This window comes from Phycomyces blakesleeanus (genome assembly GCF_001638985.1).
Source record: "Phycomyces blakesleeanus NRRL 1555(-) unplaced genomic scaffold PHYBLscaffold_27, whole genome shotgun sequence".
Classification (NCBI taxonomy): domain Eukaryota; kingdom Fungi; phylum Mucoromycota; class Mucoromycetes; order Mucorales; family Phycomycetaceae; genus Phycomyces; species Phycomyces blakesleeanus.
Window position 1 is genome coordinate 461,585 of NW_017265160.1, and position 27,986 is coordinate 489,570.

At 37.8% G+C, this 27,986-nt stretch overlaps 13 protein-coding genes across 13 annotated transcripts; 9 read left to right on the forward strand and 4 right to left on the reverse strand.

The window, feature by feature from the left end:
• Positions 1 to 517: 517 nt before the first annotated feature.
• Positions 518 to 1,840, forward strand: PHYBLDRAFT_127912 (hypothetical protein; the record flags this gene model as incomplete). Its single annotated transcript, XM_018429195.1, has 3 exons — positions 518 to 836; positions 921 to 1,062; positions 1,127 to 1,840. Coding segments are annotated over exons 1-3 (1,080 nt in total), but the record flags the coding sequence as incomplete, so codon positions are not given.
• Positions 1,841 to 2,195: 355 nt separating this feature from the next.
• Positions 2,196 to 4,678, reverse strand: PHYBLDRAFT_160306 (hypothetical protein). Its single transcript, XM_018434158.1, has 6 exons — positions 4,653 to 4,678; positions 4,543 to 4,597; positions 3,506 to 4,433; positions 3,223 to 3,449; positions 2,679 to 3,148; positions 2,196 to 2,595 (listed from the first exon to the last, which is right to left on the reverse strand). The coding sequence occupies exons 1-3, from the start codon at positions 4,654 to 4,656 to the stop codon at positions 3,692 to 3,694; spliced, it is 801 nt and encodes a 266-aa protein (XP_018285968.1). The 5' UTR covers positions 4,657 to 4,678; the 3' UTR covers positions 2,196 to 2,595; positions 2,679 to 3,148; positions 3,223 to 3,449; positions 3,506 to 3,691.
• A 3,025-nt stretch (positions 4,679 to 7,703) lies between these two features.
• PHYBLDRAFT_79113 (hypothetical protein) lies at positions 7,704 to 9,054 on the forward strand (the record flags this gene model as incomplete). The annotated part of the gene is made up of 6 exons (XM_018443431.1): positions 7,704 to 7,713; positions 7,815 to 7,870; positions 7,937 to 8,007; positions 8,152 to 8,251; positions 8,336 to 8,563; positions 8,633 to 9,054. 6 exons carry the CDS (start codon positions 7,704 to 7,706, stop codon positions 8,942 to 8,944), a joined length of 777 nt encoding a protein of 258 aa, XP_018285969.1. The 3' UTR covers positions 8,945 to 9,054.
• A 1,421-nt stretch (positions 9,055 to 10,475) lies between these two features.
• Positions 10,476 to 11,782, forward strand: PHYBLDRAFT_188905 (hypothetical protein; the record flags this gene model as incomplete). The annotated part of the gene is made up of 2 exons (XM_018439580.1): positions 10,476 to 10,649; positions 10,710 to 11,782. The coding sequence occupies 2 exons, from the start codon at positions 10,476 to 10,478 to the stop codon at positions 11,745 to 11,747; spliced, it is 1,212 nt and encodes a 403-aa protein (XP_018285970.1). The 3' UTR covers positions 11,748 to 11,782.
• A 102-nt stretch (positions 11,783 to 11,884) lies between these two features.
• PHYBLDRAFT_68301 (hypothetical protein) lies at positions 11,885 to 12,512 on the forward strand (the record flags this gene model as incomplete). The annotated part of the gene is made up of 3 exons (XM_018441925.1): positions 11,885 to 11,939; positions 12,026 to 12,043; positions 12,097 to 12,512. 3 exons carry the CDS (start codon positions 11,885 to 11,887, stop codon positions 12,510 to 12,512), a joined length of 489 nt encoding a protein of 162 aa, XP_018285971.1.
• A 287-nt stretch (positions 12,513 to 12,799) lies between these two features.
• Positions 12,800 to 13,198, forward strand: PHYBLDRAFT_68302 (hypothetical protein; the record flags this gene model as incomplete). Its single annotated transcript, XM_018441926.1, has 2 exons — positions 12,800 to 13,003; positions 13,076 to 13,198. 2 exons carry the CDS (start codon positions 12,800 to 12,802, stop codon positions 13,196 to 13,198), a joined length of 327 nt encoding a protein of 108 aa, XP_018285972.1.
• A 1,561-nt stretch (positions 13,199 to 14,759) lies between these two features.
• Positions 14,760 to 15,912, reverse strand: PHYBLDRAFT_136683 (hypothetical protein; the record flags this gene model as incomplete). The annotated part of the gene is made up of 6 exons (XM_018429804.1): positions 15,811 to 15,912; positions 15,649 to 15,715; positions 15,215 to 15,596; positions 14,978 to 15,166; positions 14,865 to 14,924; positions 14,760 to 14,809 (listed from the first exon to the last, which is right to left on the reverse strand). Exons 1-6 carry the CDS (start codon positions 15,813 to 15,815, stop codon positions 14,760 to 14,762), a joined length of 753 nt encoding a protein of 250 aa, XP_018285973.1. The 5' UTR covers positions 15,816 to 15,912.
• A 206-nt stretch (positions 15,913 to 16,118) lies between these two features.
• On the forward strand, positions 16,119 to 17,196 carry PHYBLDRAFT_117938 (hypothetical protein; the record flags this gene model as incomplete). Its single annotated transcript, XM_018428607.1, has 3 exons — positions 16,119 to 16,451; positions 16,520 to 16,804; positions 16,855 to 17,196. 3 exons carry the CDS (start codon positions 16,119 to 16,121, stop codon positions 17,194 to 17,196), a joined length of 960 nt encoding a protein of 319 aa, XP_018285974.1.
• A 302-nt stretch (positions 17,197 to 17,498) lies between these two features.
• On the forward strand, positions 17,499 to 18,462 carry PHYBLDRAFT_68305 (hypothetical protein; the record flags this gene model as incomplete). Its single annotated transcript, XM_018441927.1, has 5 exons — positions 17,499 to 17,506; positions 17,564 to 17,750; positions 17,816 to 18,067; positions 18,136 to 18,296; positions 18,444 to 18,462. 5 exons carry the CDS (start codon positions 17,499 to 17,501, stop codon positions 18,460 to 18,462), a joined length of 627 nt encoding a protein of 208 aa, XP_018285975.1.
• An 855-nt stretch (positions 18,463 to 19,317) lies between these two features.
• On the forward strand, positions 19,318 to 20,831 carry PHYBLDRAFT_23190 (hypothetical protein; the record flags this gene model as incomplete). Its single annotated transcript, XM_018439798.1, has 8 exons — positions 19,318 to 19,584; positions 19,666 to 19,824; positions 19,856 to 19,963; positions 20,024 to 20,075; positions 20,133 to 20,257; positions 20,327 to 20,547; positions 20,613 to 20,658; positions 20,751 to 20,831. The coding sequence occupies 8 exons, from the start codon at positions 19,318 to 19,320 to the stop codon at positions 20,829 to 20,831; spliced, it is 1,059 nt and encodes a 352-aa protein (XP_018285976.1).
• Positions 20,832 to 21,857: 1,026 nt separating this feature from the next.
• Positions 21,858 to 22,959, reverse strand: PHYBLDRAFT_32712 (hypothetical protein; the record flags this gene model as incomplete). Its single annotated transcript, XM_018440000.1, has 6 exons — positions 22,868 to 22,959; positions 22,655 to 22,806; positions 22,346 to 22,572; positions 22,129 to 22,281; positions 21,933 to 22,048; positions 21,858 to 21,885 (listed from the first exon to the last, which is right to left on the reverse strand). Coding segments are annotated over exons 1-6 (744 nt in total), but the record flags the coding sequence as incomplete, so codon positions are not given.
• Positions 22,960 to 23,340: 381 nt separating this feature from the next.
• Positions 23,341 to 24,686, forward strand: PHYBLDRAFT_117908 (hypothetical protein; the record flags this gene model as incomplete). The annotated part of the gene is made up of 6 exons (XM_018428604.1): positions 23,341 to 23,769; positions 23,831 to 23,898; positions 23,959 to 24,052; positions 24,105 to 24,275; positions 24,351 to 24,497; positions 24,558 to 24,686. The coding sequence occupies 6 exons, from the start codon at positions 23,341 to 23,343 to the stop codon at positions 24,684 to 24,686; spliced, it is 1,038 nt and encodes a 345-aa protein (XP_018285978.1).
• A 925-nt stretch (positions 24,687 to 25,611) lies between these two features.
• PHYBLDRAFT_188909 (hypothetical protein) lies at positions 25,612 to 27,469 on the reverse strand. Its single transcript, XM_018439581.1, has 8 exons — positions 27,179 to 27,469; positions 26,802 to 27,134; positions 26,551 to 26,719; positions 26,397 to 26,475; positions 26,295 to 26,352; positions 26,164 to 26,232; positions 25,949 to 26,098; positions 25,612 to 25,873 (listed from the first exon to the last, which is right to left on the reverse strand). Exons 1-8 carry the CDS (start codon positions 27,269 to 27,271, stop codon positions 25,682 to 25,684), a joined length of 1,143 nt encoding a protein of 380 aa, XP_018285979.1. The 5' UTR covers positions 27,272 to 27,469; the 3' UTR covers positions 25,612 to 25,681.
• Between the last annotated feature and the right edge of the window lie 517 nt (positions 27,470 to 27,986).

The following is a 27,986-nucleotide window of genomic DNA, read 5'->3' on the forward strand; positions in this document are numbered from 1 at the left end:
AAATAAAACGGTTCTTTCCTCTACGTTATAAAAATCGTGTCTAGCATCAAAACCCAACTCTTTCCAGAAAAGCGATTTTCTTCTTCTTCAAGTATGAGAGTATTATACGTATATTTTACGGAATTAGATCCAATAAACCTTGCAATAGCTACTGTAATAATCTTATGCACATTTGAACATTATATAGTGTTTTAGAAAGACCATAATGCATTTAACTTGAAGAAATGAACGGGTCAATAAAAGTGATCAAAAAGCGGAATGAATTAATTTGATCTTTACGTCGTATAAAAGAAATCACTATAAGCTTCTATTAAGGTAAACATATATATATGTACTCTTTTCAATAATTAATATGTGTAAGTAACACAATATTGGTGTACCAAGAATTAAACAAAACCAAAAAATAATAATAATAATAATAATAATAAGACGTCAAAGATGCACATTTGGCGGGGTTGTGTTTACCAAGCACCAAGACTTTTAACTACAGATTTTGCCCACACAAAAAAAAAGAGATATTTTCACAAGCAACACGCCCACGCAAATACCCGCGTACATATACATATATTACCAGTGTATTTTATTACAAATTACCTACTTATTTATTAGAAATGACTTGTCTCAGCAAGACACAGTGGATACTGTGCATCTTGATGGGGTTGAGCGCCCTAGCAATTCATGTCATCCTCGATGCATTCTATCATCCTTATGATCCGCCTGCTTGTAGCATGTCCTATGCTCGGCCATCGTATCATCAAATTCCAAATGTTGTTTCTCGCCTCTCTGAAAAATACACACTCTATCTTTATCGTGAAGTTACCGTTGATCGAGAAGATGTATGTATTATATACAGGATACTAAAATACGTGTAAAAAAACACGTTCATAGGAACCATGAAAATTAAAGAGATGTGCGCATAGTTGAGTGGTGTACCCGTTCTTTTTATCCCAGGACATGCTGGTAGTTACAAACAAGTGCGATCCATAGCGGCCCAAGTAGCCAATCATTACTACTATGAAATTCCTCTTCATGAAGGAAGTGCATCGATGGATATTTTCACAGGTAATCAAATGTGCTTGACTTATGAATTTATAAATTTATCATTTGTGTATATCAATCTATCTAGTTGATCTTAATGAAGAGTTTTCTGCCCTGAGCGGCCAATTACTCCAGGATCAAGCGGAGTATTTGAATAGTGCAGTCTCTCGTATTCTTGAATTCTATCCTTCGGCTTCATCTGTAATGGTGCTGGCACATTCTATGGGCGGTATTGTAGCAAGAACCATGTTTACGTTACCAAATTATCAACCAGGAAATATCAACACTATCATAACCTTGGCTACTCCACACGCCACAGCCCCATTGGTCCTGGATCCTACACTGGATAGGCTATATCGGTCAATGGAGACATTCTGGAAAGAAGGTTATGCTAATGGAACATTAAATGATGTCAGTGTAATATCGCTAGCAGGTGGCAGTCTTGACACAACCGTAAACTCGGATTCCGCAAGTGTGGCAGACTGGGTTCCTGAATCGCATGGTTTGACTGTATTCACAACTGCAATTCCGAATGTGTGGACAGGGTGTGATCACAGAGCAATTTTATGGTGCAATCAACTCGTCAAAGTAGTTGCCGCTATGATGGCTGAGGTTGTAGACCAGCGTAAACCACAGCAAACTATCCCAGTAGAGCAACGTATGGCTGTGTTTCGCCGGCATCTTGGTCTCAGGCCCCAGACACATCCTTGGGTTCATTCTTCTTCACTTCGCAACCTTCAGCTCCGTACCAAGATCAATCAAAGAGGTCCCACCAAACGACAAGGAATAAGAATTCTCGTCGAACCAAATAGCACATTTGCTTTGGTGACTAATGCATCCCCAGATAACTTTGGTTTTTCTGTATGGTTGTGTAGCGAAGACAACGGATGTGTGGATATAATCGAAGATATTAAGGCTATGCCAAGTGCATTGGAATCTACCTTGAGGTGGTCCTTGGAATTACAGCCTAATAGACTACAAAACTATGACTATATCGTTTTGGTCCATCGCCAACCGATCACCCGTGAAGATTTCTTTATGGATGCTTCTTTTGTCTCATCAATTACGACTCTAAACAATTCTTTATCCGGTAAGAGTTCTTGGCATCGTTTGATAGCACTCCAGAAAAGGATTTACGCCTTTGAAATATTTGTGTAGATATTGCCCATTCTGGACTCAAGTTTACCTTGAAGCCAGATATCGTTTCCGAAATACAAATACCAGCCATTCACAATCCACTATTGATCTACCGTCTTGAGCTATCGTCTGAGTGCAACGAGCGTATAGTGCGTCAAAGAATGGGTGCTGAGGGAGAGACTAAATTCAGTCACGGAAATACAATACATCTCACCTTCCATCATCACAAGGACGAAGGCTTGGTACTAGAGTTTTGGGGTACACAGAGTTGTGCGCCTTTTGAGGCTTTGCTGAAAATAGATTGGTACGGTAGTGCAGCTCAATGGATTTTGCGTTATGGTGCAGCTAGTATTACCACATTTTGGCTAGTTATCACTCTCTCTATCATAAGCTATCAACTTGAGTATCAATCTTCTGAAGGTAAGACCTATCTTGTGTTGATGATAGCAACATCTATTCTAACACTCTTTTTCTTCTATAAAACAAACAAAACAATATAATAGCAACATTTATACCTTTTGAAGAAGCCTTTTTGCAATGCCTTAAAGGGCGACTCGCAATTTTGACAGGCGTACTAGCGTTGTGTGGATACAGATCCTTGTGGGCTCCATGTATTAATAACATACTACCTTTTACTATAACACCACTTTCATTCCTTCAGGATGAGTTGCTGTTAGGCGATCAAGGAGATTTCTTCTGGTGGATGCCAGTTGGTCTATTTATTTTGGCTGCTGGATTAACAGCCCTTGTTTGGGGTATACTAAGTATCGGATTCGTTCTTTTGAGCCGTGTTTACAAGGGATTGGGATTCTCAACACCAACAGACAATCAATCATCTACCACTGTATTGTGGGTTTCGGCTTTGCTGGCCATCCTGGGCCAGGGTATCATACCTACTTGTGTCGCTTTCTCATTGTTTTATATTGCAAGAATAGTTGTTACTATTTCAGCAAGAGTGGGTGCCCTGAAGCAGGTGGGTCAGCCTTAAACTACTTTATCAATTACACTGTACTAGATACTAAAATTTGCTTTTGCACACTTTTGTAGAATACGGACTATTCATGGCAATCATATTATTATCAGCAAACAATTGTTCTTTTTTTAACTAGCATGTTGCCATTTTATGGACCAGGAACAGTTGTATATATCAGAGATCTCTTGGTGGGTTGGATAGAGTTCCCCTCCATGGCAGATTGGCTCTCCAATCTACCCATTTGTTGGTTGTTGGTATTCATCACCATAGCAGGACAAGATACCAAACACTTTGAACACAGGCATGTAAAAAAAAGCCATCCCCACTTTCTATGTTTCTAACTCGAACCGAATATAGATACCCCTTTATGCCTCGTTTGTTGCATACATATATATTCTTGAAGACACTCTATGGTATCAAAACACCTTTTTTACTCCAAACTATTCTATCCTAACACAATTCAAACCAATACATACAACAATTACAAGCGAAAAAGGAAATCTTTATGATGTGTGTGTGTTTTTTTTTGTTCTCACAAGTGTTTTAAACGCTAGTAAGGACAGGGGGCTCGACAAACTCCTTGGAGATCTTGGCACCGACATCGGAATCACCAGCAGAGGCACCACCGTGGAGAGCCAAGAGGGCAGAGACATCAAACTTGGGTGCCTTAAGGATCTTGACCTTGCGGGTGTAGGTGTTCTGGAGAGGGTAGATACCGTGGCAAGCCTTCTCGATGCGGACAGCAATAGAGTCCTGAGCGGAAGCAGAGGCAGAGGAGGTAACCTTGGCAACCAACTCCTTCAAGTCACAGACGACAGCCTCCTCAGACATGATCTCGAACATCTTCTTGCGAATCTGACGGATCTGGGCGGACTGAGCATAGGTGGTCTTCTTGACCTGATCGCGGCGGCGGGAGGTGAAGGCAACGGTGAAGATACGGACGAGGTAACCGTCAGTGGTCTTGACATCAACGAAAGCCTCAATGAGAGTCTGCCACTTCTTGACCATGGAGCGGAGCTTATCAGTGGTCATGTCCATGCCGTAGAAGTTGGTGAGGAGGTTCTTGCCCTGGATCTCATCAACCTTAAGCTGGATCTTGCGGAAAGCACGAGTCTCATCCTTGGCGAGGTCACCGAGGGAGAGCTCGAGGACACGACCGTCAAGAGAGTCGTTGGCGTTGCGGAGACCCTGAGTACGGTTGACGAGGGTCTTACCGGCCTGACGAACCTCGAACATGGAGGGGGCCTTGATATCGTACCAGTCCTTGCGGGTGAAGGGGTCAACGCTAAGAATTAAGAATGGTTAAGGGTTAATGATTGAGATTTGAGATTTGACATGTAATGCCATGTCCACATGCCACCAGGTGAGGTTATGTATGATTTTTTTTTACTTACACCTTCTTCTTCAATCCCTTCTTTCCCTTACTAAGGCGCTTGTTCTTGCCAACAGCTGCATATAATTTGGTGGTTAATGGATGGATGGATGGATCACTTGGTCTACATACCCATGGTGGACAATAGATTTTTTAAAAAGGAGGGTGTATGGTTTGCACTGGCCGGTTCGTTTAAAGCGGGCCCATCGCTCCCTCTGAGCTCGACCGGCGTATTTTAAATCCCGCTATTACACCGTCCTATTTTTTTATTGTACGCTCGAGGAAGAGAAAAGGACTGCGATTCTGTTCTCCTGGATATGTGTTTACTCTTTCCGAAAATCCATGTCATAGATTGTCAAACATGACTTTACAGGTTGAAAAACGTTAAATCAATAAACCAATAAGGTCTTTAGCTCATGATCAAATATCAAATTCCGTATCTACAGGAAAAATTACTATGTATAAATTTGGGAACTTAGCCATGTATAAATGCGTCAGCAATGTGAATTCTGAGGTTAATTTTAATCTCTTCACCCCTATCTCAAATTGAACATTCGAGTGTTTTTTTTTAATAAAAAGATGAGCAGGATAATTTCGATGAATGTGATTTTAATGAACCTATGAACCTTGCTGCTAATAAGAAATTACAAGCTTTTGAATCAGTTTTTCTTTTCACACGAAATATGCGTGTTTAACTATTAGTATTATTCGGTACAAGTCTGAGCCTGTTACTATTCTTATCACCAAACTAAACGGTACAAATATTCTTAAAGAAATTTATATTCCAGATATGCCGGGATGTCCTGCATAGATCAAGATAAAACAAGGCGTTTCAAACTGGTGATTAATGAGATTGAGTGAATAAGTTGTTGAAAAACAGCTAGAAATACATATTCACTTAACGCAAAGGTGGGTGAAATAGTATGAATTGCTTCTTCTGGTGACATATTTGAAAAACGTAAAATCATTTTTTATATTCCCTTATATTTTATTACAAAAAATGATACTTGCCTAAAGCAGTTGATGAATCAACTGTTTCAGATATTTGAATGACTACAACTACAGATATCAATGCCTCGTAGTTTTTGTAAAGCGCAAATATAACCTATTCTTGAATAATACTTGGACTTTGTCTGTAGACCAAAATGGTGAGGCTGACATCCAAGAAGGCTTTAATTAAGTGTTTAGGCTAGATATAATTGACGCTAGCTTTAGAAAAAAAATCTCTTGATGAAACTATCTTCAATATAAGCATAAAATGCAGTATGGCATGCTTAAAAAACAGTTTTTGAATATTTGCTACCGAAAATAAAATAATAAAAACTATGTTAGTTACAAGCTCTATATTAGAACTGACTGGAACGGGGTTGAGGTTACTACAAATAACGTTATGTTGTTAAAGAAATCATATTTCAGAATTATGGTGGTTTTTGAATTAAGGAGTATAGAAACGTCGGGTAGCACGGATTATACTGTGGATATTTGCTTATAAAACTTTTATTAATCGCAACAGATCAGGACGATTGATTTACTTTACTTGCTTTCACAAAAATAACATCAAAATGGTTGAATATTTGGTTGAATGATTCATTATATATTGATGGTTTATGATCTTGGGATTTTGGTTATTCTTTAATAATATATATAATGTTGGTGTATCATTTTCTACTCCCAGAATAAGATAATATTACACTTTCTCTAGGTAATCACAACAGTGTAAAAGGTTTATTATATATGGACTGTTGATCATGTAATATTTACTATATATAATAATATGGTTACTATAGCAACCAATTCTCTATATTTATCTTCCAATCCTTCCGCCTAAGCGATAAAATAATTTTATCACTCAGTTTTTTTTTATTTATTTATTCATGCACATCTCTTTCTCTTATATTAAGTACCCATACTTTCATGGTAAGATTCTCTCTTCAGGTAAGCACTTTTATTTTATTCTTTAAAAGATAATGCTTAGCAAACATAATAGCAAATTGTTTCCTACATATCCAAATAAGAACATATATATTTTGTATATGCTAAGCCAAACATGGGATTTTATATTATTCTTTGCAGTAAAACACACTATACAAGGTGTATAATTTGACAATATGTGTATGTATTCTCGACACGGCTGTTACGCCTGGGGCGACAGGTGTTCATCATATAATGAAAACACAAGGCGTACAATTTAAGATTATGCGCCTTACAAATGTGTTTTACTATATAATATATATATCGTAGGGCTAGTTCTATATTAAAGGTATGATTTTACTTTACTAAAATTTTTACACTTGATATTGAGACGGTAATAATATTATTTCTAGACAATAGTATCTAGCATGATCTAAGATGCCATCAATTACTGTTTTTTTAACTGCCACCTATCTTTTAACCTGAGACATGAGATGATTCTTTAACCATCTGCACAAGATATATTTATGTCCGTTTGACAACATTTATTAGTATTTTGCTGAAGAGGCTTATACCTATATATATATATATATATATATATATAGTTTATCTTGTTTCTTTTACTTGTTAATGTATTTTTTTCCACGTTGTAGTCGTCGGCATGAGTGTTTAATGTTGATTACATCAAAATCTTCCAAATGAATGTATATAACGTATCCATACCAGTAATTGTCATCTTACAAAGTCTACAATTGAATTAGTTTAATAAAATAATATTGAGATAATATATATATATATGAAAAATATAAGAAAAAATCTCCCCTTTCTAAAGAAATGTGATGGGTTAAGTCCAATCTATAGCATATAACAATTAGTGTCTAAAATAATTTTTTATAGTGCAAGAAAAAAAAATTGAATCGGGTCGCCTAGGCTCAGACGCTGATTTGTCTAAAGTTTATCCGAATATATTTAATAAGAAAAAAAAAAGAGAGAGGGAGGGAGAAAATTGGGGAAGGTGAAAATGTTAAAGTGTGTGTATATAAATGTGTGTGAGTGTGTGAGTGCGTGAGTGCGTGAGTGTGTGTGAGAGAGTGTGTGTGTGCTTTGGACAAAGAAGAGAAAACCTGACTGCTTCCCTTTTTCCCTTGAACCCGATACGAAGGAACCAAGGAAAAAATAAATAAAAATAAAAATTATTCGTTTTTGTCGGCCAACTTTGCGTCCGCCCATTTGTCTTAGTTCATTGCACTTTTCATTTTGGCATCCTTCCTAATGACTCAAGGTAAACTTGACCAATAACCATCTATTCCCTTTACATTTTCTGTCTTTTCTTTATTCGTATCAACTGTGTGAGAGAAACATAATAACTAAGAATATTATCAGACAAGCTTAGAGACAAGTACAGAGAGCTCAAGAAGCGTATCCGGGATATGGAAAGCGTATGTTTGAAGATATTAGCACATATTCTTATATATTGAACTAAAACATACACACACACACACCAGGAGAATGAAGTCCTCCAAGTGAGAATTCATAAAGCTCGCAGAGGTGTCAGGCAGCTTAAATTGGAGAGAACGTGCGTTTGTAGCTTGCAGATAATAATAATCATAACCATAAACAGATACACAAATACATATAGTGGGGATCATTATTACAGCGATTATTTCTACGAGTAATCAACCAAAAGGGTAGACCCACTCAATACTTTTATTGTTCCTAGTGTTCTTCTTGAACGAATGGAAAGACACCAAGGCTCTTTTGGTGACAACGATCACTATGAGATTGGTTCTGATAATGGGTCTCAAGATGAATCTTATATGGTAAGCAGATTCGTTCTTTTCAACCTATTTGAGTTGGATCCCTTTTTTTGCTGTGTTTTCTTATTAGTTTTATTCTTATATAAGTTAAAATACGATCATGGAAAGCACATGGACAAGATCATCGGGAATCATGCAAAGGCGCCCCGGAAGAAAAAGGATCCAAATGCCCCCAAGGGTCCTGGTAATGTCTTCTTTCTTTTTTGTCGTTTTGAGCGTGACAAAATCAAGGATGAAAATCCCCAAGAAAGTCTTGGTGATGTAACTCGTCTCCTTGGTCTAAAGTGGAAGAGTTTATCGAAAGAAGAAAAACAGGTTAGGCACCTCAACTTATACCCCACAGCTTGTCTAACTTTTACCTTTTTTTATTATTATCCTTTACAGGTCTATTATGACATGTACAAAAAGGAACTTGACGAATACGAAGTTGCAATGAAAACATACACAAGTGGCGTTGCAGGATTTCCAGACGTTATGGAAGAATCCACTGCATCCTCACCTGCTATTTTACAGACAGAACCTCTTTTAAATGATCCTAATCCCCAGGACTATACTGAAGATAACATGTTAATGGAAGAAGTTGGGGATGAACCCCTAGAATTAAACTTGCCCAAGTCAGAAGCAGAAGAAGAGGCAGAAGAGGCAGAAGAAGCGGAAGAAGAAGACGACGACGACGAAGAAGACCCTATCTCATAAGAATTGCATCACCCTATTGTTTACTTAGACTATTCATTACATTTTCATTTCTTCTTTATCTTCTTAATTATTAGTACTATATATATAGCTAATGCTCATCTTGGAAAGGAATAGGTCAACCACCAAAGAGTATTTTCCTTTAAGAATTTATTATATCACATTTACATGAATAGTCTTTCTCCTCTCGTGCTCTTCATCATTACAATTATTATTTATCAATATGTCTGTATACACTCAAAGTTATTTCTTGGTCTACCACTTTGTATAACACAATCTTGTTAAAATCACGTTGATGAATCATTTTTTTCTTTTTAAACAAAGACATCACGCTTAGCAGAATATGAAGATAGGGAAGTACGAAAGATAAAATAGATCCAAGAGCATGACGATAAAATAAATAGCTTAGGTAATAATAATAATACAATTACTACTATTCAGTTTTGATTTAGAAAAATATCCACAGAGTATATTGCAACTTGTGGAACTTATATTTGCCGATAAAGCTTGAGTTGAAGGTAAGTGCTAATTTACAAAATACTGTGAATACTAATAATGCTCTTGTCGTCTGAAATATTGATGACATAAATAAAGAAAAAGAAAGCTTGATTGCATCTTTTATAATGGATTTTAGTTGGAATTTTATAAATGTATTTATTTAAAAAGGACCGTAATGTTCTGTTAGATACACTAACTGTAAAAAATATATAAGACCATAACGAACTTTAATTGTTTTATCTTAATTTTCATTCTTATATATCTTTGTTCTTGAGCACAAAGATAATCCCAGCAGAAATGCAAAATATTAAGCTTGTCCAACAAGTAAACTCCCAAGAATACAACTTCCAAGACACTCCACTAGATATTTATTATTCCAGTGTATAAAAATGTAGAAAATTGATTTCTAAATTCTGCCTAGCAGACTTCTCATGGAGATAGAGTAGTAAATTAATACTAAGCCTAAAGACTTTCACAGACTACTTTATTGAAACATAATACAGACCAAGGGGAAAAAGTTTTGATAACTGCCAAAGTCTGATATATACCCTTTCATTAGTAAAACACTGTTTTCTTGCAACTATAAAAACCTTTCATTCAGCTAAAGCGTGTGCATGAATTAGAACTATACAAGTCCTGAATATCTTGCTCCAAGTTTAAAGATAGAGAAGTATATATTTCATGAGCGGATATCGAAATTTATTAAGACTTTTGCCCTATGTCTGTAAATTACAAGCGTTCTTTGTTATTTTGTATTTTGACCTTCTCTTACTCGGTTCTTTCAACAGCATCATAATGGCTTGAGACAAGATTTATCATTTTTTTATTTGTTCTCATACCAGAATAATGTTGGTGCTAAACACAGTTTATTAGTCTTACACAGATACGCTCAATTGTTATAGATCAAGAGCTTACTTTCTAGTATGAGTTTCACGTAATCATAACGCGTGACTGTGGATTATAGTCTCCCCTCCCCCCTCCCCCCTCCCTTTTACTTTGGTTTAGTAAGTTTAAGAGCCATGGGTACCAAACTAACATGTTACGACTCACACAAAGACGATTAACCTCCCGGTTATATTCAACAAGCCATGAACACAAAATATACGCGCTTCCATTCAAGCTTGATCAAAGCAAGGTACCAGAAATTGTTCATTTGGCCTCCTATGTGAGCGAGCACAAATTTCTCGCGTTTTTCAAGATTCTGAAGGGTGTAAGTGAAAAAGATAATACCAAGATGTATACTTTACAGTGTAAGCTAATTTTCATACAGATGTTTCAAAAAAAAATCCCTCATGTTGAAGCATCAGCCAAGTCAATTGAAGTACGCATGGCATACATGCCGATGTGGTACTACGACATGGCCGTCTCTGCAGACGTCATACCCCTCGATACTTCTGGTGACAAGGAAACCACCTTAAAGCGTATGGGACCAGAGAGACAAGCACTTGGGATTGGAATAGACTGTTACTGGCCTGGCCATACTTGGTCTCCTATGTCTTATTTGAGTTTCGGACAGCCAGGAATGTTGAAGAAAGCTGATCTGGTACCGTTCACAAACGAAATGGTTGGTGAAGATGTACAGGTCCTTCCATTTACCGTAAGTCCTCTTGAGGACCTGGCACCAAACGTATCGGCGCTGGAGAATCTAGAACTAGAGTCTAAAGTCTTAAAAGGGACTTGGACGATTAAAAATCCCAAACTGGCCTTCAGTGCATGCTATCCTATCTACTGGCCAGTTTATATTGCCCAATTCCAAACTGAACACACTGAAAATAAGCCAACAACAGTGGTAATCGGAGGGCACAGTCCTCATCCGCCCATATACAAGTGGGATGAGTCCAAGAGTGGCCCTGAGCAGTGGATTAATAACGGTCCTTGGCTCAACCTCGAAGTAACTGAACATTCGTGGCAAATGAATTTTGGCGGATCACCCATGGCTCAATTATTACAAAAGTACCACGATAACGTTGTTGGAAATTTCTCTCCCACTAAAGTTGATTGGGCTGAAAAGAGAATACAACCTTATCCGGTCTACCATGAGCAGAACAAGAAGTATCTAAAGCAGCTCTTCAAGGTGTGGGCCCAGCAAAACATGCTTACCCAATTAGGAACAATGAAGGACGATGAATTAACCATTGGTGTTGGGGACTCCAAATTCCAATTTAAAAAGGCTGGCGACTTTAGAAAAGACATTGAGAAAAAAGTTGGGGATGAATTAGAAGTACTTGAGGAAGTAGAACCAGAGTGGCTTCGAGATTATGTAATTGAGCAAAGGCAGAAAAAAGATGCTTTGAAAGATTCAGAATAAAAATTGAAATTGCCGGATATCACCGGGACTTAAAAGTGACGCGCTTTCAACAAAGCCACTATGATTTCTCTAGGTACCCCTATCCTGTCTGTCTCTTTTTACTTCATTTAAAAAAAAAGTCCCAACCATTGCCAATCATGTTCTCGACCGCCCTCAAGAGCGTGGGTGTTTTGACAGCATCAGCAACACGGGGTGAGATTTTTTTTATGCTTGAAAAAGCATCGCGACAATAAAACAACCAAACTGACAAAACCCCTTGTACAATTGTTGTTGTTTAGCTGTCAGCTTCAACACAGGTAAGACTTACACCAGACAGTACAATTCGTCTCATTCCCAACTTTTTTTTTAGCTTTTACTCGTAGTATACAGACTTCAGCTGCAATTGATACCACCACGAAAACCTCATTACAGAAATTACGCGAACAGCTTCACTACTACGCAATTGCAGAGGTAGCCGGACGCCCCTTTTTGATTACCCAGAACGATAAATTGGTTGTCAATCGTTTAAAAGACGTAAATGTGGGGGATGTTCTCAAGCTTGACCGTGTTCGTGAGCTCGGAAGCAAGGACTATACTCTCAAGGGCGCACCATATGTAAACGAGGCTTTCTTTGATATCAGTGCCACCGTTATTGAGCACCCAAAGAGCAAGCTTATCCAGATCGTTAAAAAGAAGAGAAGAAAGAACTACAAGCGTACAATCGAGCATAAGCAGACCCACACCGTCTTGAGAATCTCAAAGGTGGATATTAATGCATTGGATTGAAAATAAAAACAAAAAAATAGATGACAATGCGTATTATTTATATTACAATGGGGTTGTATGATGATGACGTGCATTAAACCAAAAGAAGGGGGAGAGGAGGGAAATAGAGGAGAAACAACCATGTGGATAAGTATGTATCGGAATGCATTGGGCTGTGTTTGTATAGCAAAAATTGACAATTAAATGTCTTAGCTAGGAGAAGACATAAAGTATAAAATATCTATGAAGCAAACAAAAAGAGCTTTCAATCTTTCTTTCTCCCTACATCATTCTCATTGTTTATTATCATGACAGCACACATCTTAAAATATATATTCTATGGTGTACTTGACCAAGCTTGTAAAGCAGCTACACAGAACTCAGCTATAACGATAATGAAGAATATTGCATTTGTACTGACAGTGACTAATGGCTGGTCCATGTTTTATGCCAATGTAATCTCGAAAGGACCGAAGCAGGCATTTCGAGAACTAATGTTTCGTAGCAAATCGGTAATATTTTGGCTGCTCTATTTATTCATTCATTCGTTTATTTTTAATTCCACAAACTAATAAGTGATACAGATTGCTTCCAAATCATTCGACAATATTCGCTTTCCCAGAGGCAACTCGCCCAACAAAAGCATTGATAATATTGATAATACCGATACTCAATCTCCAATTGAGGAAATCAATGGTCCAGCATAGATTTATTTACCTTTAATTGTTTGATAGTATCGATAATTGTTTCTTAATATATATATATATATTGTAGACTGTAAGAATTGAGTGATACAGTATCTATCCAACTAGACTTTCTTCCCACCAAATTAACACAATTAAATAAATATTTAAATAACTCCTTTATTTTTACTGGTGGTAAAATACCTTTCATAGAATTTTTAAAGAAGTTCTTAGGTACTAGGATCAAATGATCAATTTTTCTTTAGACCGAGTATAGTCAAGACAACACCTGGATTCAAAACCCTTCTAATATTCTTCCCCTCGCCATCTTTTAAAAGTAAAAAGTGTACGTAATATCTCCTAGGGCATATTGGATTTATCCTAACCCTTAATAAATTCCAGGATGGTCTAGTATAGCTTTCTGGTAGAATAAAAAGAATCCCTGTTTTCTCCTTTTGCTAATTTGTAGAATAAATCAAATAAATAATCTCTTTTCCAGAAGTGAGGAATTTTTATACCGCCTGTCAACTTGGAATTTTGAATATATAGGAAGTACTATACATGTCGTTGTACAATTAGAGTAAATACTAATCTTTTACGTACATTCGATTTATTTGGTCAAAGAAGTATTGGATTTCATAATAGACTTTTTGAAATACTGGTCTTTGTATGCTCTCTCTCTCTATATATATGATAAGCACAACAATTCAATTATCTAATATATCAACCACCCTCATAAAGAATAAATTGTAAGTATCATTTCTGCAATCCAAAATATATGTACTGTTTATCAAGTCTAGACTTTGCCAAATAGGCTGTTAAAATTTTGATAATTCCTTCATTCATAGTCTAGGAAACAATTAATAAGGACAATCAAATCAATACTTTATTAATATATTCCGTATACTATGTTGTGTTATGATACAATATGTTATGCTATGTTATGCTATGTAATATGTTATATTATATATATATATATATATTCGGCTTTAATGATATAATTTCGATATTCAACACACATATAAATCATTTAGGTTAAATAGCTTAAAATGTAGGTTCAAATTAAACTGAGCATAAATTGAGAACAATTGAAGGAGAGTCTCTACCCATTTCTAATATATATATAAACAATATATTTTGATAATTGTAAGGAATTATCCATACATGCCCTAAATTATGCTTTTCGCAAAATAAACGCTTGCTACAAAGTCACTGTCTTCTATAAATGAGTCTAAATATCTCTATCATTTAATACTATCATTTAATAATTCAGTCCTTACGAACATCTTAAACTACCTATCCTTCGTTTTGTTATTGGGGTTTATCAACGTCGATCTTATACTTTCTAGATATATAACCAAAGTAATAAAACATAGTCAATATATCACTAGATTTATACAATTCTGTGTAATATATAACATTTAGAATGATTACTTTTTACAAGACCTGCTATTTACTTATAATAATAAAAAAATACGAGAAAATTTCACACAAGCATGTTTCTCAATACATAATAACAAATTTAATTTATAAAAGTTATAGAAGTTATATATATATATATATATATATTACTTCTGTCTATTCCTTAAGAAGATCGGTAGACAGTACGGGCACCAGACTGGTTTGTGGGGAAAACTATCAAGCTTAATTGATAAGTATTCAGAAAACACATATTTATTCTCGATATTACCCAGCATATCACAAATATTAACGTGGGGAGGACGTGAAGCAGTAAAGGTGACAAGTTCAGCTATATATATGATATTAGTTATTGTAAGCTTCCCTCAATTACCCAAAACTTACCAATATCTCGTCCCACCAAAGGTTGGATTCCCTTGTACACCCCATCGGCTTTTTGTTTATCGCCACCGAAACGAACAGTCGAAAATTCGGTATTGACCATACCAGGACAAATAAGACTTACTCGAATTGGGGTATCAATTAATTCATGTAAGAGGGCTCTAGTTATAGCCTCCACTGCATGCTTTGAAGCTAGATACAAAGTGAGTTAATGTACTCCTACAAAATAAGTTTGCATACCACAGTATATGCTTCCTCCTGGGTAGCTCTCTTTGCCAGCCACAGATCCAAGGTTAATTATATGCCCTCTTTGGTTCTTCTTCATTATAGGTAATACGGCCTGAGTGAGGAAAGTAAGTCCTTTAACGTTTGTGTTAAACATGATATCGTAAGCCTCTTCCGTGACCTCAGCTAGGGGATCCATGCCAATGACAAGTCCAGCATTATTCACAAGCACGTCTATATTGTCTCGCAAATCATCCGGCATATGCGACATCGCATTTTCGATAGACGTCTTTTGGCTTACGTCCAAAGACAGAGTGTGGATCTTGATAGATTCATACTTGTTCATTAATTCATTCTTGAGAGCATCCAATCGATCAGTACGTCTAGCAGCGAGGATCTAAAATGATATGTTATGAGTCGAAGGCGTGGGAATTCATCCAAGTAATTACCAAGTTAGACCCTTCACTTGCAAATTCTCGGGCACACGATTCTCCAATCCCTGCTGATGCACCTGTACTGGATATATTTCATAAAGAATAAATATATTGTATAAAGAATAAGGGCAATAGTTTGAATAGTTTCCAAGGTGTTAACAGAATTATTTAACTTACATCATAACATTCTTTCCTACAAGTCTGCCCCGGGTATAGAAGCGCTGATAGATAGAGAGAGAAATAGGCGAGAGTTTTGGGACAAACTGCTTAAGAGCCACACCAAACATCGAAAAGAAAGTGAAGTCTACAGTGCTTGCATACAAGATGTTTAAAAGGCAGAAAGACAGACTGTGGATGACGCATTCTCAAAATTGATGCTCTCTTTGAAATCTCCACCAGAACAGGTCCATGTGAAAAATAGGATTTTGTCAGCGGATATTTGAAGTGAATACCCCGCATTCTGTTCTTCCCTCCAACACTTCAACATGCGTGAGGATCTCATCACTTCGGCAATCTCGTTTTTGTCAGACCCCAAAGTCCAGTCTGCCCCACTTGCAAAAAAAGTGTCATTTCTGGAATCCAAGGGAATGACCTCTGAAGAAATAGAAGAGGCCATGGCACGGTCTAGTGGAAAGGTAGCCACTTCTTCGGTACCTTCTTCTGTCGGTATTCCTCAGGGTCCAGGAATGCATGTTAGTGGTCCAATGGTAATGCAGCCACCTCCTGTACCTCAGAGACCTTCTTATGATTGGAGAGACATATTTATTGCTGCAGTATTGGCAGGTGGTGTTGGATATGGTGTCTGGACATTGGCCAAGGTAAAAAAAAAAGACGCACTAATTTATTTGATAGAAGAAATTGTGCTTATGTAATTATTTTTGCTTAGCGACTTTTTGGCCCTTGGTTTAAAGTTCCCACACAAAAAGAACTCGAGGAAGACAAGGAGAAACTAGATGCCCAGTTCCAAGCAGTAGAGGACTCTCTAAAGGATATCAAAGAACAGACAAACGATGCTCTGGATACCGTTTCATCACAATCCAAGAAAGTAGATGAAAGTATAGTCAGTCTTGAGGGTGTCTTGAGAGACCTTAAGCAAGGTGATCTCTCGCGAGAAGAAGAATTCAAGACTATCAAGGGTGATGTTGAGGCATTAAAAGAGCTTGTACCAAAGGTAACTTTGTCACTATAATTTCTTTCCTGACTCTCTTTCTTTACCTGCAGATGCTGGATCGTAATAAGGAGTCTCAGGGACTCATTCTCAACGATCTCCAGACTGAGATCAAGTCTTTAAAGTCCCTTTTGCTCAGTCGTCGTCCCACCAACGGAGCTTCATCGTTGCTTGAACAGGGATCAAGCACACCTGTATCTCCAGTACACACATCTACTTCAGCCATTGACACCACTCCTGTTGGCCTCTCTCCTCGCCTCTCAGCTGCCTTCAGTTCAAGTCCCCGTGCTGGAATTCCTTCCTGGCAGATTGCAGCAGCAGCAAAGTCAACCTCAGCTGCAGATCCCAAGCCTACCATTGCAACTGCTGAAAATGCCACTTCTACCGAGAACTAAACAATTCTATTAAAAGAAAAAAGCATTTGCAATACACTTATCTTTTATATAAACCTCAATACACATACATACAAACTAAAATAAGGGCTATATATATATCTTCTCTCTTTCCCTTTTTATTTCTATCTAATCATAGTAGCCATAAGTCTGGTAATTGAGCTCGATTGCAACGGAGTTGAATGCTAGTTTGACAGCAATAATGCAAACGAAAAACGGTGGCTTTGCTCTTCTTTATTCCACATTATTTTTTCGCCAATGTTGTACCTTTGTGTTTTCCAAAAAATAAAGATAAATATAAAAATATGGTTAGGTAAGGGTTTTTTTTCAGCTATTAATCGCATTATAATATACTAATTAATGTACACAGCTTTCAATGTGACGGTTGCAGCGATGTAGTAAAGAAGCCTAAGCTTAACCAGCATGGCCAGAGATGCCGTGCAACATTTACCTGCATTGATTGTTCCACTACTTTTATGGGCTATGATTATCAATCTCACACCTCTTGCATCACCGAAGCAGAAAAGTATCAAAAGGCTCTCTACAAAGGAAAGAAGGTGCGTGACTACGATACAAATATTTATATAGTTTGGTTTTTTGATTAACTTTAATTGTATTTTAGGCTGTACCCCAAAAAGCTGCTACTCCTAAATCCACCCCTGCTGCTGTCACAAAGCCAGTTTCACTTGTTGAACAATTAAAGCAGAAGAAGGCAGAATCCGAGGAGCCTTCTGAAGAAACCAAAAAGCGCAAATCATCAGACGAATTAAAAGATGCAGCAAAGAAGCAAAAATCGACTGAATGGAGCTTAACCGAAATCAGCAGCGACATGGCTGAGAACATGGAATTTGCCTTGAAACATGTCTTGAAGGAGGTGAGATGTTGTATAAAATTTTGCTGTGAATAGAAAATAACTGATGTAAATGTATGAACGTTAAATAGAACTCTTTATCACTCAATGATGCCCGTAAAAAAGCATTAGAGCTGATTGAGAACCACCCAAAATCATCATTGAGCAAGTCCGAGAAGAAGGATCTCAAAAAGCAGTTTGATAAGTCTCTTCAAATTACTTTGGAAAACAACACTCTTACACTGAAGAGAAAGTAAAGAAAATTCATTACTTTGCATCAAAATCACTATCATATTTTACTTCAACCATATTAAAACCTACTCGTTTGACATCTATTGAAATCCCATAAAACTACAAAGAAATTATTTTCCTTTCATATTATAGTATAAATACTCTATAGACTATCTTGGAATCCTTAAATATTAAATGTGCTTTTTATAAAACACGCTTGTACCTATTATGCTTGATATAAATATTAATTACTTTGGCAATAGAAAATTGGTGTGGACAGACTAAAAAGTTCAAAATAATCTTAGCCAATCAGATTACCTCTTAGCTCGTACCTTTTTTTTTAAAAAAAAATAGTTCAAATGTATATTAAGTGTTCAAAACACCATCTCTTCTATCAGGCGAAAGTATTTTATTGCGCATTTTTTCAGGTCTTGCACCCTGTAGAACATCTCTCCCATCAAAAGCATGATCTTCTTCTAAATCTAATTGGCAATTAATTTTGATTACTCAATCAGACCCGTTTGATCTTTCTTTGATCTTCGTTTTGAAAGATCAAATATTTTAAAATCTTTTTCAAAACTCTGGTCCAATAATATCGCTTAATTGTTTGACCTTCGTTTCATATTTGATTGATCTTTTCAGTCTGTCCACGCCAATTGATTTTTATTCTTTGCAACAAATCGATCTTTATTTTTACACCAATAATTCCCGTAAAGAGTATATAATGGGTTTTTGGTAAAGCTGAGTGGTAATAAAATATGTATTGTTTAATTAAAAGTATCCTTTGGATTTGATATAATTTACACTGTTAGATGTAAATCTACTTTTTTTTAAAAGCTCAAAATTCACTTGAAAGAGCGTAATAATTTAGAAGACTAATATTTCTTCTTTTTATTTCCTTTTTATACTGCCCAATTTACTCCAATAATATATACATATCTTGTGTAAATACACCAAGTTTTACACACATACACACACATATATATATATATAGACATAAAAGAACCTTAACTGTGTATTCAGCCAGCATCCTCTCAACTATGATGAAACCACGAAAGAAACGAAACTTCAAGAACCTCACCCTGCCAGATTCACCTATTACAAAGCCTACCGAAACAAAGCCTAAAGATGATGATTGGCAAGACAATACACCATTGACGGTTGGACTAGGTACATTTGATATTAGTGTTGAACTAAGATTGGATCTACGTTCAGAAGATTTCGAAACATTGGATGAGCTAGGAAGAGGAAATGGCGGAACAGTACTCAAAGTGATGCACAGAAAAACACAGACAGTCATGGCTTGCAAGGTAATAAGAAAAAGAAAAGAGGTTCAATTTTGAGCTCAAAAAGTCTGAAATACAAACTTATCCTGGGGCTTATTATACCAGATGATTTATGTACAAGCCAACAACGCAGTTCGTAAACAGATCATGCGAGAGCTACAATTTATGCACGACTGCCACTCAAAGCATATTGTGAGTTTCTACGGTGCATTTATCAAAGGAGGAGACATCTCTATTTGTATGGAGTACATGGAATTAGGGCAAGTAAACCATACGGAAAGCAAGCACTTTCCAGGCAATTAATATGGATTATAACATGTGTTTCTCGTACAGGTCTCTCGACACTATTTATAAAAAACATGGGCCGATTGAGATTCTGGTTTTGAATAAAATCACTTACGCGGTATAGTTTTAATCCGAAACCTTTGACATGAATTTGGAGAACTCATTTTCAAATGTATAGGTACTCGATGGACTTATCTACCTCTACGACACTCATCGAATTATTCATCGCGGTAAGAAAGCCCTAATCCAAGAAGGATAGCGATCGACTTTGCTATATATCTCACTAGATCTTAAACCATCCAATGTCCTCGTCAATGCCCACGGCCAGATCAAGTTGTGTGATTTTGGTGTATCTGGCCAATTGATCAACTCTGTTGCCGACACATTTGTCGGAACAAGCTCCTACATGAGTGTGAGTATATTAATATAAGTCCAAGAAAAGGCTCTAAAATCTAGTACCAACAATAAATCCTATTTGTAGCCAGAGCGTATTATGGGATCACCATATTCAGTGAAGTCGGACGTTTGGTCCCTTGGTATGACGGTAATGGAACTGGCACTAGGGAGATTTCCATTCCCATCCGACGGAAGACCGTTGTCTATTTTTGAATTACTCCAGCACATAGTCCACGAGCCGGTACCCAGCCTCCCAGTTCAGCCAGATAAGTATCCGCCTGAAGTAGTGTCGTTTTGCAAAGCATGGTAACTATTTCTCTTATGCCCAAACACCACAAAACAAATTTATTTATCTCTTTCAACATCTACAGTCTCGTCAAGGATGTCCAAACACGCGCCACGCCAAACGAATTAATGGTAATGTGTACTGATTAACCCAATACATTCTTGTGCACAAACCAACCCACATTTCCATACATATATATATATATATAAACACCACCAAATAGCATCACCCATGGATGATCGGTGGAATAACAACCAAAGTCAATCTTGAAAAATGGGCACAGAGCATGATGCGCCCTTGCTAAGGCCACCTTTATTTTCTTATATAATTATACATTATTCTAATTATAAATAGCCAACCAAAGAAGAAGAAAAAACTAGTAAAAACGCCAGACTTTATTACTTTATGTAAATTATCGAGCCGGAGGTGGGAATGGCATGTCGTAGTGTTGAGGATGCATAAGTGGCTGGCCCTGGAACAACCGAGGAAGTGGGTGGATAGGCAATGTACCATGCGACATTGTAGGCTGGCCGCGTAACATAGCCATCAAAGGATGTCCCTCAGCGGGTGGAAAAGGTGCTCCGCCAGGATGTCCTTGGAGTATATTCAACAAATTGTTTCTCTGTGTGCTATCTGTAGGTGAAACACTTTCAGACTCCACGGGAGTTGGCCCGGCAGAAGATGTATGATTTACATTGGCTTTGTTCTTCATCATCTCTTCTATAATCGATGCATGATGCATTGCAGGGGGAGAGTAAGAAGGCTCTGATCTTTGCTGTTGGGCTGCAAATATATGCTGAAGAAGGTTATTATTTCCTGGTTGTTGCATGGGAGAAGCCATGGGGTGATGTTGTAGCTGTAGTTGAAGCTGTTGCTGCTGGTGCTGGTGATGCTGGAGCTGCTGCTGCTGCTGATGTTGATGCTGGTGCAACTGTTGGCGCTGTTGTTCTTGTAGCTGAAACTGCAACTGTTTCGCCTGTTGTGCCATCTGTAATTGCTGCTGCTGTACAAGTATCTGCTGCTGTTGGGATGCGGAGGATTCAGACCCAGAATAAACTTTAGGAGATGATGTACCCAATACACTAGCTTCACCTATACCGAGCAATGACTTTAATACATCAGTAGACTCCTCAGGCTCTATACTGGAGGTTGGGCTGACAGATTCAGGCTCATTCGCAGCGGTTACTGCAGCAATTGCTGCAGAGGCTGATGCTGCCGCTACTGCTGCCGTTGCCGTTGCCGTTGCTGTTGCTGCTGCTGCAATTGCGGTTGTCGCTGCTGTTGAGGGTTGAGCTCTGTGTCCGTCATTTTGGCGTCGTAGAGCCTTTTTACGCTGGCTCACAAAATGTTTCAGCTTGCTATATCTAACGTCAGTCTCTTATAGCTTCCTAGTAAATTCTCTGACCTCACAAAAGGAACTACCATATAAAATCGATAGCCGCCCGTTCTGATGTGGGCTTCGGGCACATTGTTAATTGCTTTGTAGGTTGGCAATTCATCGAATTTGAACCATGCGATTTCCTGTTTTAACACCAAATAGAGAGAGAGAAAAGACGTTCACATTCACTCGGCGGGCCCAAACTTGTCATTATATCACTTACACTAATCTCTTTGCGTGTACGAGGCACAAAGTCTGTATCTTCTGGGACCCCCACAATTAAATACAGCCGAATCCTTTGTTCACGCATTGTGAGCTCAATATAATCTTGCTGTTTCAACAGCGGCTCTACATCATAACCTGTCTCTTCTAACACCTGATCTCAATAGCCCATTCATTTGTCAGCTCACAAGTCTTTCGACCGGACTTATATCATATACCTCTCTGATGGCACAACAATCATACTCCTCATCTTGGTTGATCTTGCCTTTCGGGAATCCCCATCCGGATTTTGAGCTCCATCCTTTCACCAACACACATTTGTCGAGTGCGGCATTGATCATAATGGCTCCACAAACAGGGATTCGGAATCGATATTGCATAAAGTCAGCATAAGCACGCTCATGCTCATGTGCCCATTGGCGTAAAAGAGGGCAATGCTTGAAAAGTGAGAGAAAAAAAGTCAAGGATAATATTTAAAAGAGATGACGTTCAAGTGGTACTCATCAACGAGGTATAAAAAAGGATATTTTTTGCAGAAAATGTCTTGAGTTGAAATGATGGCAGTTCTGGTTTAAGCTCTCGTACAAAATCTTCATAGAACCAGTGAGCTTGTTCCACTTGGAAACAGATGCGCTCGACTGACTTGAGCTCGACGTCGGGAACGTTAATAATAAAGCGACTACGATACGATACACGTGTTAGCCCTCTGCAGTGACCCTACTGCATGGGATGTAGTTTGCCTGGAGAGGTCATCGAGGATTTCTTCAAATGTGGCATTTGCCAAGACAACGCCGGATTGTAATGCCATGGTTTGTTCTTTACTAAATGGAGATGGAACAAGAAGGCGTAAAGAATATGACGAAAGGTCAGAGAACGAGGCACTCTCGCTTTCCCCACCTCCTTTGTGACTTGTTTGCCATAGAAAGATATCTTAGCGCCCTTCTTCTTGTCAAATTTTAAAGCCTTTTATATATATAATAAAAAAAAATTGCTTTGACATGCATTCTTTACAAAGAAGCATGTTTGCCATTAGGAACGCAGCTTTCCCTCGAATTCAGGCTTATTCAACCAAAGGTATTGGGCTAATGAACATAAAAAAAACAAAGGCTCATTTTCTAATTCTACATGTTATAAACAAGCTCTTCCTACATCGAGAATCACTCCTCCTCTTGCTGTTAAACTTGGACAGATGACTCAACGCCATGATACTTTGATGGAGCAACTCAATAATAACTTACTAGACCCTCAAGAACTGGCCAAGGCATCCAAAGAGGTATCATCGCTATCAAACAGCCGTCAGCTTTTCTTAGATTGGCAGCAGTCCAGCCAGGATCTTGCTCAACTGGGCGAGTTATTATCTAATACAGACGACGAAGACATGCTCGAGTTGGCCAAAGAAGAGTTTTCAGAGCTAATGGAAAAGAGAGTAATGATTGAAAAAGACTTGGTTACTGAACTGGCACCCAAAGACTCAGCGGACGAAGCAAGTGCAATTTTGGAAATTAGAGCTGGTGCAGGTGGAGATGAAGCTGCTCTATTCTCGGCAGAGATGACCCGAATGTATGAGCGCTTCTCTCAATTGAGACGGTGGAAGTGGGAAGTACTTTCGTTGTCTGAAGATACCAGTAGCAAAGGGCTAAAGGTCAATTTACAGTTAACGACGACCGGGATCCTTTATATTCAACAATGTAATATGATTGTAGGATGTTACTGTTAATATTACGGGAAAGAATGTGTTTGGTTTACTCAAATATGAATCTGGTGTCCATCGGTAATTGGTTTAAGAAACAAAATGAAAATAAAAAGGCGGGACTCATTCTTTAGAGAATAGTGTTCAGCGAGTGCCTGCCACTGAGGCTCAAGGGCGTATCCATACATCGACTATTACAGTGGCCATTTTACCCCAACCGACAGAGGTAAGTTTTGTTGCACATCAGCACAATAAAGTTTGTACTAAATAAATGAGTAAATTTCAAGGTGGATGTTCAAATCCGTGAAAGTGATCTACGCATTGATGTTTATCGTGCGTCCGGTGCAGGCGGTCAACACGTAAACACAACTGACAGCGCTGTTCGAATGACACATATTCCTACTGGCCTTGTAGTATCTATGCAAGACGAAAGATCTCAACACAAAGCAAGTAAAAGTGTCTTTTATGCTTTGAACCTCACTGTGATATATATGTGTACTAAATACTTACTATTTTACTGATCGCTCTTATAGAATAAAGCAAAGGCTCTCAAAGTGTTGCGCGCAAAGATTTTTGAAAAAGCGCGCGAAGAGACTGACAATCTTAGACGAGACTCACGTAACAAGCAAATCGGTACAGGTGATCGATCAGAGAAAATCCGCACTTACAACTTCCCTCAGGTAATTTGTACATAAATAAACATGATTTGTAATAAATACTTACTCTACGCCGTATAATAGAACCGAGTTACTGATCATCGCATCAACTTGACACTCCATGAACTAGAGCCTGTAATGACTGGCGAAGCCTTGATGAATGTTATTGAACCTCTTCAAGAACATTACTTGGCTGAATCTCTCTTGAATTAAATAGAATGTACAACTAGAATTTTTATGCAAAGTTATTTTTGCTGGCAACAGATAATATATAGATCATGTCTTTTACAAAGTTCGTTTTTTTTTTACTTGGATCAACCAACTAACCTTTTTACATGTGTATATTAACTCGTGAGCCTTAAGACTTTAGCTTATATAATTCATGTGAATAGATTACTCTATATGCTTTTGATTCGTACTTGTATATTTTAAGTCTTATCTATAATGTATATTGCTTACAATCAGGAATAGTAGGATTAACATCATGCTTTTTAAAGTCTATGCTTTCTACTTGCATATTATTTACTGAAAATATACTTTCATCATAAATTTTGGATTCTTTTTTTTGTACCATTTTCTTTCCAAGACTTAACATAGACAAAAGATAAACGTTTGCCAAATGGAAAGGCAATATTTCAAGAGATATATAATCTGTTGGGTATCACTACGGGAAAAAAGTGGGGTTTTACGGCGGTTTTCCAAGGCGGTTTTCTAACGGGGGGGTTGCCAAAAATCCATTTTACCGCCGTGTATCTAAATGTCTCAGAGACAAACTGTTTTTAATACAACGATAGAGTTGGTGTTGGTGTTGTTCCTTGTTTTTATCATATCCTTGCAAGACAGTTGGTCTATGTGTTTCTCCCAGAGTTGGCAAAGCAATTGTCATCATATTTTTACAGTATTAACACCTCGATGCCACAGCTTGTTGCAGGTTTTACTTGAAATTTGATGTGAGAATCTACCTGAAAGAACTTATTAAGAATCGGTCTCTCTACAATATTTTAGGAAGGAATCAAAGTTTAACTATTTGTCCCAGCTGTATATAATATATTTTACGATATTAAGCATAAAGATTAATTCTACATTTTGGATTACACCCAATAAATAAATAATGTAGAACACATTGTAGTCCTCTAATGTTGATACACTCAAGAATACACATCTTTTATTGTTATTTTTTAGGGTAGTGGTGTAGTGAGGCAAATCATTTAAACACTGCTTTGGATACTTTCCCAGATTGCGAGTTTTTGTTTTTCAAGAAATATCTGGCTTCTTGCATATTCACGCAAACAGCTAATCATATCTCTACTAAGCTTAGGCTGTTGTTCTCTCATGTCTTGTTCGATGTGATGGTCAATAGCTTCATATCGTTTCAAGCTATCTCTTTCCGTACGTCGAGCCTAACATTGAATCCATCAATATAGTTAGTGAACCCACCAGTAAAATATTATATGATAAGAAAAAACACGACTTGCAATCTCAAGATCTTTTATGGCCCCATCTGCTCTTGTCCGGTCAATAGAACCCGATGATTTCAAACGTTCTACTTGTCGAAGGCTGTGTTCGGTTTGTTTACGGCTAGTGAGGTATTCAGATAAGGCACCCAATCGGCGTTGCATAGTGGCCTACAATGAGAAATAAGACTTAGTGATGATAGCTGTGCAAAAATAAAAAACTAAACTTGACTCACTTGAGCTGCTTCAGTATTTCTAATCTGGTAATTAACCTCATCTCCTAAAGTTTCTGTTGTTGAACACGCCTTTTACACAATAATGAGAATCAAGATTCGTCAATATTTTTTATTTTTCTTTCTATTCTTACTTGTGATTTTTCAATGGCTGATAGTTGCTGACAACCTTTGGTAATCCCTTTATACAGACTATGCTTGAAGGTTGGAATCATATCACGCATAGAAAAACTTACATAAACAGGCAAGGGTTACGTTCTCTACCGCCATATGTGATCCAAGAAGATCCAAGCTCAACCCATGACTGGCTAAGCACTAAAAGAGAAATAAGAAAGTATTTGGTAAACTTGTTATCAGCACAGCCGTGTTTCTACTGTGTTCTCTACTTACTCTTGTGTTCGCTAGAAGTACGTTCAATCTGTCGAGAAAGGTCTTGAAAAGACTGGAGAATATCGGCCAAGTAGGCTTGCTGTTGTATATAAGCAGGCTCCATATCTCTTTCGGAGACAGGTACGGTTGCAGGTTTGGTTTGGCGACCCTTTTTTAGTAAAGGCCTAAACTACACTTGTGCATTCAGTGTCCCACAAAACAACAACAATGATAAACTGTTGACTTGAACTATTCCCCCCCTTAATACGTACTCCAACTTCACTTTCAACAAATTCCCGGAGGCCTTCACTAGGCTGAATACGAGGGTGATCAACAATACGATCCAACCATCTTTGGAGCTTATACTCGACTCGATCTGTATTATCGTTATTATCAGACTGAATTATGGTATTACGGCCAACATTGAACCACCACTGGCGTACTACACGCCGACCTTCCTTATCATAACGCGGAATAGGACAGGCGGGTAAAACTGGCACAAATACGTCTTCCAGTGTTGCAACAAGATGATCATGGAGTTTCTGAAGTTCACTATAGTATCTCGGAAAACGCCTATGTTTTTGCTTGTATTTTTGCAAGTCCGTCTAAAGCTAGGATGAGTTGCTGAATGAGAAACAATAAAGCTTACGTTTGCTTCTATCCAAAACACTGGGTCTTTGCGATGGTAATCAACTGTTGAGATGAGTAATTCAACTGAATTCATTTGATTTTGTTTGCTCATCTTGTAATTAAGAAAAAAAATAAAGAAAAAAAAAGACACACACACAAAGGGAGATAAATAGAGCAAGAGCAAGAGAGGAAGGGAGAGAGGAAGAGTGCGAAATAGTGGGGAATTACTTTACTCTACTTCTAAGGAGAAAAGGGACAGATAGAGAGAGAGAGAGTGAAGTAGGAAGTGGAATAAGATATTATGCTAAATAAAGAAAAAAAAAGAAACAAAAAGAAAGAAAAAAAGTAAGGTAAAATAGGTTATGCACTATCGTCCTCGAGACCATGTATGCCAAAGTCAAGAACCTCAAACGACGTCACGTTTTCCCTGAAAAGTACAAGAAAAAGATTGAGTGATGGCCAAGAGATAGGGCTCTAATGAAGTGCAAAAAAAAACTTACTTGCGGACAGCTGCTACGCAACGACGTTTATTAAATGCTACACGCCACACACTTGTGACGCCTGTGATAAGGTCTGCCACGTGTCTTCCTGTCTTAATGTCCCACATTTTGAGACCTCCTTCTGAGCCAGATATTACTTTAGTAGCGTCATGCTGGAAGCAGGTTATAGCACCTTGATGACCTGATAATACATGCTCACAGACCCCAGAATCTGGAGACCAGATACGGAGTGTGGCATCTGCTGCAGCAGAGACAAGATGGCGGTCGGTCAAACCCAATAATCCGACCAAAATTGTGTGTCCACCGAGAATGCGCAGACACTCGCCT

Coding starts and splice junctions, on each gene's coding strand:
- PHYBLDRAFT_188909 (XM_018439581.1), bottom strand. CDS start 27,271: ATGAGCAAACAAAATCAAATGAATTCAGTTGAATTACTCATCTCAACA. Junction 26,233..26,294: donor CAGCCATTGAAAAATCACAA/GTAAGAATAGAA, acceptor ATTGTGTAAAAG/GCGTGTTCAACAACAGAAAC. Junction 25,874..25,948: donor CCATAAAAGATCTTGAGATT/GCAAGTCGTGTT, acceptor ATTCAATGTTAG/GCTCGACGTACGGAAAGAGA.
- PHYBLDRAFT_160306 (XM_018434158.1), bottom strand. Junction 4,434..4,542: donor AAGGGATTGAAGAAGAAGGT/GTAAGTAAAAAA, acceptor CTTAATTCTTAG/CGTTGACCCCTTCACCCGCA.